Source organism: Gorilla gorilla, chromosome 1 (assembly GCF_029281585.2).
Source record: "Gorilla gorilla gorilla isolate KB3781 chromosome 1, NHGRI_mGorGor1-v2.1_pri, whole genome shotgun sequence".
Taxonomy (NCBI): Eukaryota; Metazoa; Chordata; class Mammalia; order Primates; family Hominidae; genus Gorilla; species Gorilla gorilla.
The window spans coordinates 228,647,627-228,661,050 of record NC_073224.2 but is presented as its reverse complement, the minus strand read 5'-3'; the positions used below and the strand labels follow the sequence as shown (position 1 = coordinate 228,661,050).

General features: G+C 53.8%; 1 protein-coding gene across 1 annotated transcript in view; it reads left to right on the top strand.

The window, feature by feature from the left end:
* The first annotated feature begins 1,050 nt into the window (after positions 1-1,050).
* PLOD1 (procollagen-lysine,2-oxoglutarate 5-dioxygenase 1) overlaps positions 1,051-13,424 on the top strand; it is a 40,752-nt gene continuing 28,378 nt past the window's right edge. Inside the window, exon 1 of the mRNA XM_019011273.4 lies at positions 1,051-1,340. Within this exon, the coding sequence (XP_018866818.3) occupies positions 1,265-1,340 (76 nt within the window). The 5' untranslated portion in view covers positions 1,051-1,264. The remainder of the gene's footprint in view (positions 1,341-13,424) is intronic.

Sequence of the window (13,424 nt, the reverse complement as noted above, 5' to 3'; positions counted from 1 at the left end):
CTTTGGGTATCTGTGAAGAGGCCCTAAAAACTTTCATCGATTCGTTTACTCATTTAACAATTAATCTCTCTAGGGTGTGGTGGCTCAGCCTGTAATCCCAGCACTTTGGGAGGCCAAGGCGGGTGGATCATCTGAGGTTGGGAGTTCAAGACCAGCCTGACCAACATGGAGAAACCCCACCTCTACTAAAAATACAAAATTAGCTGGGCATGGTGGCACATGCCTGTAATCCCAGCTACTCGGGAGGCTGAGGCAGGAGAATTGCTTGAACCCGGGAGGCGGAGGTTGCCATGACCCCAGATCTCGCCATTGCACTCCAGCCTGGGCAACAAGAGCGAAACTCCGTCTCAAAAAAAAAAGTAGAAAAATTAGCCAGGGATGGTGGCTCAGGCCTGTGATCCCACCTACTTGGGAGGCTGAGATGGGAGGATCGCTTGAGCCCGGGAGGTCGAGGCTGCAGTAAGCGGTGATCACGCCACTGCACTCCAGCCTGGGCAACTGAAAGCAACCTTGTCTCAAAAAAATGGAAAAAAAAAAAAAACAAAAAAAACAAACCTCAGAAGCAAGACTTTCCTTGGCTCAGAGGTTTGCCTCCCAGGGACACAAAGGTAGATCAAGTGATTGCCTTTTGGGGAGAGTGGAGACGGGCTTCCTGCATTTCCAGTGCCTGGGTGGGCCACGTAGGGGTGTCCGTGTCTCTGAACGCATCCGTGCCCACCCTCACCCCTTGGGTTTTGGGAAGGACTAATGAAATCATGAAAACTGACTTCCTTGGGGCTTGACCTGGGGCTGCTCTAAGTGCGCTACAGGTAACGCCATTAACCCATGCAAGACCCAATGAACAGACGCTACCATAAGCCCCACTTTTCAGGCGAGCAAACAGGGGCTCGCGGCTATCGATGCCATGGAGCCTTGGCCCAGAACCTGGGGTCTAGAAATCGTGGCCTCGCTCTCCTCTCACCGCCCTCTTTCTGGTCGGAGTGAACCCCCCAGAGAAGGGAGGGAGACGGCAGGGCCTGACGGAAGTCCCGGGAGCTGCACAGACAGGCAGAGGGAGCTGCCCCGATAAGGAGAGGCCCGGACTTGGGCATATCTGCAGAAAAACCCTTCCCCCTAGGCAGGCGGCGGGGAGGGCGTGGAGGGGCGGTGCGGTGCCGCCCCCGGGGCGGGCCCAGTGCGTGGCAGCGGGACCTGCGGCCCCGTCGCGAAGTTTCCAGCCCTGCGAGCGCCGCCGGGTCGGCCGATCGTCCCCCATACCTCGGCCATGCGGCCCCTGCTGCTACTGGCCCTGCTGGGCTGGCTGCTGCTGGCCGAAGCGAAGGGCGACGCCAAGCCGGAGGGTGAGGGAGCGAAGGCCGGGGGCGGGAGCGCGGATCCGGGCGGGAGGGCTGGTGTCGGGCTGCCTCCCTGGGGACGACCTGAATGGGAGGCCTGGGCTGGAGAGGGAGTCTGGGTTCCGGCTCCTTGTCCACTTAATCGCTGGTGACTTGAACAAATCACTTCCCCTCTTGGGGCTGCGGTTCCTGCTTCGGGAAGGAAAGGGTGACAGCTGAGTCCCATTCAGCACAGAAAGGCTCAAATAATAATAGTTCTCATAGTAATAACCGACAATGGCTATTCTGCCCAGTGCTCACTCTGGGCCAGGCATCAGTTAGGCATGATTGCTACCCTGGTAAGTGTTTCCTTCTATTATCCCCGTTTTCCAGCTGGGCAAACTGAGGCTCCAGAGTTCATTCACTTGCCCAAGATCACACAACTTGTGGGCCTTGGAACCAGGATTTACCCCACCCACCCAGGTGTCTGGTTCCAGAGCCAGGAGGCCTCATGACCATGGGAGTGAGGGGTCTTGAGGGGGACAGGGGAGGAATGGGGGTAGAAGGTGTGGCTCACTTTGTGGATAAGTTTGTGCTTTCACCCATGTCCCCTGTGGTCTGCTTAGCCCCTGCCAGGGTGGTCTTCCTCTCTGCAGTTTATTTTTTTATTTTATTTAATGTATTATTTATTTAGTTATTTATTTTTGAGACGGAGTCTTGCTCTGTCGCCCACGCTGGAACGCAGTATGCGATCTTGGCTTACTGCAACCTCTGCCTCCCAGGTAAAAGCAATTCTTTTTTTTTTTTGAGATGGAGTCTGGCTCTGTCGCCCAGGCTGGAATGCAGTGTCACAATCTCAGCTCACTGCAACCTCCACCTCCTGGGCTCAAGTGTTTCTCCTGCCTCAGCCTCCCAAGTAGCTGGGATTACAGGCACGCGCCACCATGCCTAGCTAATTTTTGTATTTTTAGTTGAGATGGGGTTTCACCATGCTGGCCAGGCTGGTCTTGAACTTCTGACCTCTTGATCCGCCGGCCTCAGCCTCCCAAAATGTTTGGATTACAGGCGTGAGCCATCGCGCCCGGCCGGTTCAAGCGACTCCTGTACCTCAGCCTCCCAGGTAGGTGGGATCACAGACATGTGCCACCATGCCCAGCTAATTTTTGTATTTTTGGTGGAGATGGGGTTTCACCATGTTGGCCAGGCTGGTCTTGAACTCTTGACCTCAGGTGATCAGCCCACCTTGGTCTCCCAGAGTGTTGGGATTACAGGCGTGAGCCACCACACCTGGCCCTCTCTGCAGTTCATACTTGAGGAAACTGAGGCCCAGACAGGTGAAGTGACTGTCCAGGGTGGTCCAGACAGAGGTGGTTGGTCCGAGGTCAGCTGGGCTCCAGTCTAGCGCTCCTTCTACTTCCTCAAGGCAGATTGGATTGCAGTGTGTGCCCCACTGTCCTGAGTGGGTGCTTCCCTCCTCCCCAGCCCTCCCTGGCATGGGCCATCTCCAGGGCTGTCCCGAGAAGGGCATAGACTGTGGACAGTCCCAGCAAAGCCAAGCAGAAGTGGCGGTACTTTCCATGGCATTCTCCTCCTTCAGCCTGCCCTCCTGGAGAACCTGAAACTGTACCACCAGAAGGATCCCGGGTTCTTTGGGTCAGGAATGGGAACCACCATTTATTTTATTTTATTTATTAATTTTTTTTTTTTTGAGACAGAGTTTCGCTGTGTCCCCCAGGCTGGAGTGCAGTAGCGTGACCTTGGCTCACTGCAACCTCTGTCTCCTGGGTTCAAGCAATTCTCGTGCGTCAGCCTCCCAAGTAGCTGGGATTACAGGCCTGCACCACCACGCCCAGCTAATTTTTGTATCTTTAGAAGAGACAAGGTTTCGCCATGTTGGCCAGGCTGGTTTCAAACTCCTGACCTCAAGTGATCCTCCTGCCTCGGCCTCCCAAAGTGCTGGGATTACAGGTGGGAGCCACTGCGCCCAGCCAGGAACCACCATTTCTTTTCTTTTCTTTCTTTTTTTTTTTTTTTTGAGGCAGAGTTTCACTCCCGTTGCCCAGGCTGGAGTCCAATGGCGTGATCTCAGCTCACTGCAACCTCCGCCTCCCAGGTTCAAGCGATTCTCCTGCCTCAATCTCCCTAGTGGCTGGGATTACAGGCGGATGCCACAACGCTCAGCTAATGTTTGTATTTTTAGTAGAGACAGGGTTTCACCATGTTGGTCAGGCTGGTTTCAAACTCTTGATCTCAGGTGATCCGCCTACCTCGGCCTCCCAAAGTACCGGGATTACAGGCGTGAGCCATCGTGCCCGGCCAGGAACTGCTATTTCTTGAGTACCTCCCTTGGACCAGGTTGTGCCCAAGGCCCCACGTCTCCCAGTGGTAAAGCTGGCAGTGCTTGTTCTCTGTGAGGCTTGGTGTTCTAGCCTGCAAGTCCCGGTGATACTACCTCACGCCTGGAGCTCTAACAGGAATTCCAGGGGGTGAAGTTGGGGAGAGTTCAGCTCAATGCCTGGCCCATGAAAGGCCCTCGGCAAAGGGCATTTTCTCTCCCGGTCCCAGGGCTGCTGGCTTACAGCAGGGCAGTAAGACAGCTCAGAAAGTCCAGTGATGGAAACGCTGACCACCAGGCTGTGCGAAGGGCTCTCGGCCTGGGTCCCCTCACTGGCCAGGAGCCCTGTTGTGGCCTTGTTTTCTGGGCCTTTGATCCCCCTGCTTCTGCTGACATGGGGTGCCTGCATCCCAGACCATCCCAGGAGAGAAACCGCAGCTGCCCATGATGAAGCCTGGTGAGTTGAATTGAAGAGGGACCAGACTGATGACAGGGCATTAGGCACCCTGATCCCCAGCAAGTGACAGGAGGAGGGCAGAGCAGATCCAAGGAAGCCTTCACAGAGGGTGCTGCTATGGGCGGAGGACAGGATCAGTGTGCTACTGAGGTAACCCAGGTAGAGCACCTGGTAGGTAGAAAGCACATCTGTGCTCACTGATGCACAAGAGAGCGGATCCCCAGGCCTGGGGCTAATGTCAGGCCAGTCTGAGTTAGGCCCTTTGCTTCCCTTCTCCATTTGGATCCCTCCCTGTTTTCCTTTTTTTTTTTTTTTTTTAAGTTTTCATTTTCTTTTTTTTTTTTTCTTTGAGACAGAGTCTCGCTTTGTCGCCCAGGCTGGAGTGCAGTGGCACGATCTCAGCTCACTGCAGCCTCCACCTCCAGGGTTCAAGCGATTCTCCTGTCTCAGCCTCCCAAGTAGCTGGGATCACAGGCATGCACCACCATGCCTGGCTAATTTTTGTATTTTTAGTAGAGACGGGGCTTTGCAATGTTAGCCAGGCTGGTCTCGAACTCCTGACCTCAAGCGATTTGCCCACCTTGGCTTCCCAAAGTGCTGGGATTACAGGCCTGAGCCACCACGCCCGGCCAGGATCCCTTTGCTAAGTAAGGAATCATCAACTCCATTTTGGAGATGGGAAGACTGAGGTCCTGGTAGGTTAAACATCTGGTCTCTCGTTGCCAGAGCTGGTTGGAGGTGGGGTCATTGTCTGGAACTCACACCTACTGTTCATTTCTGCACCTCTGGACGGGAAGGGGGTGCTGTTGCCTGGAAATGCTGCCTGGGGGAGCCTGCTCAGCTCCCCCAGACCCAGCTGAGGTGTGACCTTTAGCCAGCTGGACAGGAGGACAGAGTGGGTTGCTCCTCTTCCCCGCAGGTCTTGCCTGAGCAGCCCACTGACTAGTGTGTGTGTTTGGTGGGGGGTACCCCAGCAGCCCCCAAAGAGGCCAGCTCTTCCCTTTCCCTGGCAGATGGATGGGAGGGGGCAGCTACTGAGGTGGATTCAGCTGGAGTAGGGAAGGGGATTTGCTGTGGAGTCTCGGGGAGTGAGGTGGGTGGGGTGCTGTCGGCAGCTTGTCTGTCCCCTCACCCAAAACGCATGGCCTTGGTGCATGGAGAGAAACATGGACCATTTTCACTTTTAGGGGGCTCCCAGTCAGAGGGGGGTACAGAGCACCTCACTTCAGTAGACACCCCGCGTCTGAGGGAAGAGATATTGCGCCATCCTGGGGGGGCTTCCAGAACAAGATGGGAGACACAAGAAGGCTTCAACAAAGCAATATCTTCCATCACAGGGAACTGGGAGAATAAAAGGCAACATCCAAACAGGCAGATATCCCTAGAGCCGAGGCCAGATGTCCCACAGTCCTCCCGTTTGTAGAAACTTCTAGCAGATCTCCAGCTCCTGCCTTTCCCTGTAGGCCTTGATTTGGCTGTGGTGAGGGAAGGACAGCTGCAGAGATCAGAGGCTCAGCTGGCCGTTCAGGTCATGCTGTTCCCTACTAGAGAACAGAAGGGTCCCAGGAGTCAGTCAGGCTGCACTGGATGGTGTGGGGGTGGGGCCGGGTCTGGGGAGACCTAAGTGGGCAGCTGGCCCCGGGGAGGCCAAGGTTGGCTCCCAGGTGCGGGGCATCCCAAGCTCCTGCCAGACCCTGTTCCTGGCTTCAGTTCAAGCCTGGGGTGGGGATGAAGGATGGGGGAAGGGAGAGGTCGGAAGGGCTTCATTCATTCCCGCCTCCCCAGGGAGCAGACTGGGTGTGTCATGACTGTGCCTTGACTCAGGCCACACAGTGACCACCCACGCCTTGGGCTGGGACTGCTTGGGGAGGAGGGGGCATCCGGTGGCACAGTCAAACCAGGGGTGCCCAGAGGTCCCATTCTTCCAGGAGCTCATCACATACGCATGCCCCAACCAAGCCCTCACCGTCAGTCTCTCCACATCATTCTTTTTCTTTTTCTTTTTTTTTTTTTTTGAGATGGAGTCTCGCTCGCCTAGTCTGGAGTGAAATGGCATGATCTCAGCTCACTGCAACCTCTGCCCCCTGGGTTCAAGCAGTTCTCCTGCCTCAGTCTCCCGAGTAGCTGGGATTACAGGCACCCACCACCATGCCCGGCTAATTTTTGTATTTTTAGTAGAGATGGGGTTTCGCCATGTTGGCCAGGCTGGTCTCGAGCTCCTGACCTCATGTGATCCACCCGCCTTGGCCTCCCAAAGTGCTAGGATTACAGGTGTGAGCCACCGCACACATCATTCTTCTCTTAAAAGTTTTTCTAAATTTTATTTTTTTGTACAGACAGGGTCTCACTGTGTTGCCCCGGCTGGTCTTGAACCCTCAGGCTCAAGTGATCATCCCCACCTTGGCCCCCCAAAGACCGGGATTACAGGTGTGAGCCACTGCACCTGGCTAATTCCTGTGGCCCAGTAGCATGACTATAGCTCACTGCAGCCTTCACCTCCTGGGCTCAAGCAATCCTCCTGCCTCAGCTTCCTGAGTAGCTGGGCCTAGAGGTGCGTGCCACCATGTCTGCCTAATTTTTTAATTTTTTGTAGAGACAGGGTCTCACTTTGTTGCCCAGGTTGGTCTTGAACTCAGGGCCTCAAATAAGCCTCCTGCCTTGGTCTCCCTAAGTGTTGACATTACAGGTGTGAGCCACCCCACCCTCTGCATCATTCTTGCTCTCAGGAAGGCAGCTCCCCTTTATTCCTGACCCCCAGGGCAGCATCTACCAAGACACAGCTCCCCTTTAGGGGGGGCACCCTGTTGCCAGAACCCCCCCGCAGCTACCAAGGCAGGCACTGTGCCAAGCGCTTTACGGCATTGGCTCATTGAATCCTCATGAAAGTCTCTGGAGGGAGGTACTATCATCTGTATTATTCCAATTTTACAGATGAGAAAACTGAGGCACAGAGAGGCTAAGTTCCCTGCCCAGCAATCTGTCTTTAGCACCCTCTCTGTTGTATCTCATTGATTTCTGCTGATCCTGGATCACGGATTCATCTGGGGAAGTCATTGCTGGACTTTGGGCAGTAGGTGGGGAGGGCTGAGAGCTCTGGGTGCCAGGCCTTGGCCTTAGCCCAAGGCAGCTGGCTGGACCAGACAGAAAGCAGATGGGAGGGGCCTTGGTGCTCAAAAATGAATCTTCCACATCCATGCCTTAAGGGTTTCTCTGGCCTGGCCTAACAGTGAGCTGGGAAAAGACCTCACCACGTGACTGGAGTTGGGTGCTTGTGCTGCAGAGGCCAGAGGGAAGGCACTGGAAACGCTGGCTTTCGTCTGCAGCCAGGCGTCTGGCATCTTAGGGTGTTGGGCTCTTGGACAGGGAAATGAAGACAAGAGCATGGGCATTTAGAATTCCAACTCATTCCCATTTCACCTAAAGGTTCTGTGACTTTGGGTCAGGTATTTAGCCTCTCTGTGCCTCGGTTTCCTCACCGGAAGAAGCAGGGATAAAAATATCACCTTCCTCGTAGAGTGTTGACCGTTAAATAAGATAATGAATGTAACATGCCTCATATAGCACACGGTATCCGGTATCTCACAGGGGTTCAGTGGTGATAGCTGTTCCTAAAAGTACCTTCCATGTTGCTGCTTTTTTTTTTTTTTTTTTTTTTGAGACGGAGTTTCACTCTGTCACCCGGGCTGGGGTGCAGTGGCACAATCTTGGCTCACTGCAACCTCTGCCTCCTGGTTTCAAGTGATTCTCCTGCCGTAGTCTCCTAAGTAGCTGGGATTATTATTATTATTATTTTTATTTTTTTGAGATGGAGTTTCACTTTTGTTGCCCAGGCTAGAGTGCAATGGCGCAATCTGGGCTCATTGCAACCTCTGCGTCCCGGGTCAAGCAATTCTCCTATCTCAGCCTCCTGAATAGCTGGGATTACAGGCGCCTGCCACCACGCCCGGCTAAATTTTTTTTGTATTTTTAGTAGAGACGGGGTTTCATCACATTGGTCAGGCTGGTCTCAAACTCCTGACCTCAGGTGATCTGCCCGCCTAGGCCTCCCAAAGTGCTGGGATTACAGGCGTGAGCCACCGCGCCCGGACTAGTAGCTGGGATTACATGCACCACCGTATAACTTGCACCATGTAAAATGCACCACTGCCGGGCTAATTTTTGTATTTTTAGTAGAGACGGGGTTTTGCCATGTTGGCCAGGTGGGACTTGAATTCCTGACCTCAGGTGATCTGTCCACCTTGGCCTTCCAAAGTGCTGGGATTACAGGTGTGTGAGCCACTGTGCCCGGCCTTTTTTTTTTTTTTTTTTTTGAGACAGAGTTTCACCCTGTTGCCCAGGCTGGAGTACAGTGGCACAACCCTGGCTCACTGCAACCTCTGCCTCCTGGGTTCAAGCAATTCTCGTGCCTCAGCCTTCCGAGTAGCTGGGACTACAGCTCTTGCCACCATGTCTAGCTAATTTTTGTATTTTTAGTAGAGACGGGGTTTCACCATGTTGGCCAGCCTGGTCTCAAATTTCTGATCTCAACTGATCTGCCTGCCTCAGCTTCCCAAAGTGCTGGGATTACAGGTGTGAGCCACTGTGTCAGGCCTCACGTAGCTGCTTAAGGCCAGAATGTACAGTGTGTCTTGGTCATGCCCAGTCCCAGCCATGGTGAGGGAGAGGGAGAGCAAGGAAATAAAGATGTGGCCCTGGCCTGGCAAAGGGAGAAGGAGCAGGTTTGTACCAATATGTCAACTACTGGGCAAACCAAGACTGCACGTGCAAAGGAGTGACCACATGGGATGAGATTAAGGAGGGCTTCCTGGAGGAGGTAGACTGGAGGCCTCTTTAGGGGAAGGAATGTGTGTTGCAGACAGGTCAAGGGAATGGGGTGCAGGCTGGGTTTACTGAGGCTGTTTCCTTGGGGATGTTAGGAGGTCATGCCAGGGTCTCTTGTTGGAGGGCTTGCCTTCAGTTCTCTTGTTGTGAACCGCCTCCCAGACCCCTGCATTGCAGCCCAGTGTCAGCGGACCAAGGGGATAGATTGGACCAGTGATTCCCAAATGTGGCTGACATCAGAAATCACCTGGGAAAGGTAGGAAAAATCCAGACTCTTGGGCCCACCTCAGACCCCTAGCCCTGGGGCCTAGGACCCTGGATTCCACAACCTCTCTTGTGATGCTGATGTGTGGGCAGGTTTGGGACCCTCTGAAATGGACAATCACGTGGGATCCTCAACCAGAGATGCAGGCTCTGCGTGGCCCAAGGAACCCGGGAGCTTTTTTTGTTTGTTTGTTTTGTCTTTTGTTTTTGTTTTTGAGATGGAGTCTTGCTCTGTCACCCAGGCTAGAGTGCAGTGGCATTATCTCGGCTCACTGCAATCTCTGACCCCTGGGTTCAAGCAGTTCTCTGCCTCCGCCTCCCGAGTGGCTGGGATTACAGGCTCCCGCCCACCACCACGCCTAGCTAATTTTTGTATTTTTAGTAGAGATGGGGTTTCACCATGTTGGCCAGGCTGGTTTTGAACTCCTGACCTCATGATCCACCTGCCTTGGCCTCCCAAAGTGCTAGGATTATAGGCATGAGCCACCGTGCCCGGCTTTTTTTTTTTTTTTGAGACAGAGTTTTGCTCTTGTCGCCCAGGCCAGACTGCAATGGCACAGTCTCTGCTCACTGCAGCCTCCACCTCCCGGGTTCAAGCGATTCTCTTGCCTGAGCCTCACGAGTAGTTGGGATTACAGGCATGTGCCACCACGCCCGGCTAATTTTTGTATTCTTAGTAGAGACAGGGTTTCACCATGTTGACCAGGCTGCTCTCAAACTCCTGACCTCAGGTGATCCACCTGCCTCAGCCTCTCAAAGTGCTGCAATTACAGGCATGAGTCACCACGCCTGGCCACGGAACCTGGGGGTTAAGGCCCCAGTGTGGGCTCTCGGCAGCACTGTTTCCCTGGAAAACAGGGAATAGACAGGTTATGGGGAGGAAAGTGGGCATGTGGGGAGGGCACAGCTAGACAGCTCCCTTACATAGATAGAGAGACAGGGCCCTCTCAACAGATGGCCTGGCCACCGTCCCTGGCTGGGCAGTGCATGCATTTAGGTTCAGAGAGGAGACTCTGGGTTCAGGCTTGTGTCCAAGTCCTGGTGCTGCTGCTTCCTAGGTCCCTTGGGCACATTACTCGCCAGCTGTACCCTTGGTTTCCTAACTGGAAAGTCGGGGGTTAGTATGTGTGAAGTGCTTGGAACAGCATTGGCTGGGCACGGTGGCTCATGCCTGTAATCCAGCACTTTGGGAAGGTGAGGCAGGCAGATCACCTGAGGTCATGAGTTTGAGACCAGCCTGGCCAACATGGTGAAACCCCATCTCTACTAAAAATACAAAAAATTAGCTGGGCGTGGTGGCCGGCACCTGTAATCCCAACTATTTGGGAGGCTGAGGCATGAGAATCGCTTGTACCCAGGAGATAGAGGTTGTAGTGAGACTAGATCTAGCCACTGCACTCCAGCCTGGGTGACAGAGCGAGACTCTGTCTCAAAAAAAAAAAAAAAATGTGTCTGGCACACAGAAAATGCTCGATGAAGGTAAGCCATTATTGTTGCTGTTATTGAGAAGCAGGAACTTGAGAAAGGGGCTTTGAGCCACGCCACCCCATCCCCTTCCCCCACCCCTGCTGCTGGAGTTCAAGAGCCTGTTCCATCAAGAATTCTGAATTGCGCATGCACGCGCGCACACACACACACACACACTCTCACATGCTCTCACGCTGGCTTTTTCCATCCATGAAATGTGACACTCTTCCTGGCTCCAGCAGCCCCCTGTTGCCAAGAGGGCCTCAGAGCTGGTGGCTCTGGTTCTCTTCACCTGGGGAGAGACTTCACCATCCTGGCAGGAGCTGGGGGGAGCCCTTCCCCAAGTGTGAGCAGCACCCCTCGTTTCTGGATCCCAGGTTCAGGTAGTGAGGCCTCTCCTTCCCACACCTGCCTGGTGTATCCACCCCCTCCTCCCCCAGGACCGCAGCTGATCCCTGCCAATCCCTGCTGGGCCGCCTGGCGCCAGCCCCCTGCCCTGGGGCCATCTCCCTGCCCCGGCTACCCCTGCCCCGCCAGCTCTGGCAAGCCAGCCCCCTTTGTTCCTACAGTCTAGGTTCCTCCTGACTTCCTGAGGTGGTGGGAGGGGAGGGCCTTACCTGCCTGCTGTCAATCTGGCCACCAGGTGAAAAGTGTAAGCTGCAGACCCTCAGGGAGCTAAGACTCACCCAGGGAAACAATGATGAGCACCGCAGTGTGGGTCTTGCCTCTGTGGCTTGGAGGCCAGAGAGGGCAGGAGAAATCCGAGAAGGCTTCATAGAGGTGGAAGGGACGTCATTGTCACTGGCCCTGGGACCTGGAGGAAGGTTAGAGAAAGGAGACACAGGCCGGGTGTGGTGGCTCACGCCTGTAATCCCAGCACTTTGGGAGGCCAAGGTGCACAGATTGGTTGAGGCTGGGAGTTCCAGACCAGCCTGAGTAACAAGGCGAAACGTCATCTCCACTAAAAAATTTAGCTGGGCTTGGTGGGGTGCACCTGCAGTCCCTCCCAGCTACTTGGGAGGCTGAGGTGGGAGGATCACCTGAGTGCAGGAAGTCAAGGTTGCAGTGAGCCATGAGCCATGATTGTGCCTCTGCACTCCAGCCTGGGCAACGGGAGTGAGATTGGGTCTCAAAAAAAAAACAAAAAAACCCAAAAAACAAAAACAAGAAAGAGGACACAGAGGGAGCCATGGTCCCTTGCATGGGAGGTCCCTTGCATGGTCCCTTGCATGGGAGGAACCCAGCAAGGAGAGACCCCCCTCCAGTTGGAGGAGGGCCTGCATGATGGAGAGGGATGAGTATATCACCCGCCAGATCAGAGAGGGCCTTGAATGCCAGGCCAAGGCATTTGCTTCTCATTAATCAGCACCAGTAATACCTCTTTATTTTTATTTATTTATTTATTTATTTTTGAGACGGAGTCTTGCTCTGTCACCCAGGCTGGAGTGCAGTGGTGCGATCTTGGCTCACTGCAACCTCTACCTTCTGGGTTCAAGCAGTTCTCCTGTCTCAGCCTCCCAAGTAGCTAGGACTACAGGCACATGCCACCATGCCCAGCTAATTTTTGTATTTTTGGTAGAGACAGGGTTTCACCATGTTGGCCAGGCTGTTCTCGAGCTCCTGATCTCAAGTGATCTGCCTGCCTCAGCCTCCCAAAGTGCTGGGATTACAGGTGTGAGCCACTGTGACCAGCCTTCAGTAATACCTCTTCATGTGTGCCGAGCATCCCAATAAGGATTTTACATGCCTGATCTCATTTATTTATCATTTAATTACTCCAGCAGCCCTGAGAAGTAGGTACTATTATTATCCCTGCTTTCCAAGGGGGAAACTGAGTCTCAGAAGGGCTAGGGACTTGCCCCAGGTCACATGGCTATTAAGGAGCAGAGCTAGGATTCTAACCAAGCAGGCTAGCTCCAGACTCCTTGCTTCTCAGAGAACACAGCTTCAAAGTGTGCTCTGAGAGGGGCTTCCCCAGGGCTCCCTGAGATGCTCTCTGGGGAGTTATTTCCAGAAGGTTCTGTTGCAGAGGCAGGCCACACTACAGAGCCTGGGAGAGGTTCCTTGTTAAAATTGTAGGAATGGCTGCCCTGGCCAAAGGTCAGCAGTGGACCAGTAGATTTCAAGTCAGTTTCCACTCTGGGCCGACTCATTGGTTGTAAGAGCCTCAAGCATGGTGTTGGGAGAATCTAGAGCCATGTGATACTCAGCAAGAAAGACTGTGGGATAGATTAGCAATGTCTGTCCTGGGTTAGGTATGGAGGGCAGGGACCTGTGAGCCATGTATTTGCTGTCCCTGGGCTAATTGTCTATCATTGGCCAGAGAGATCTTCCTGGTGGTCAGCATTCAGAGTAATCTTCCTTCCACACCCTCTAAAGCCAGAAACTCAGTCCTATAATGCAGGGTGTAGACACCTCTCCTGTCTACAGCACATGCTTCATGACATGTTGGTCAGTGTATTTGTCTGTTTTATGTCGCTGTAAAGAAGTACCCATGGCTGGGTGATTTCTCAAGAAAAGAGGTTTATTTGGCTCACAGTTCTGCAGGCTGTACAAGCATACCACCAGCATCTGTTCTGCTTCCAGTGAGGCCTCAGGAAGCTTTGACTCATGGCAGGCATGTCACATGGTGAGAGCTGGAGCAAGAGAGAGGAGGAAGTGCAAGGCTCTTTTAAACAACCAGCTCTCTGCTGGGCACGGTGGCTCATGCCTGTAATCCCGGCACTTTGGGAGGCCAAGGCGTGTGGATCATTTGAGGTCAGGAGTT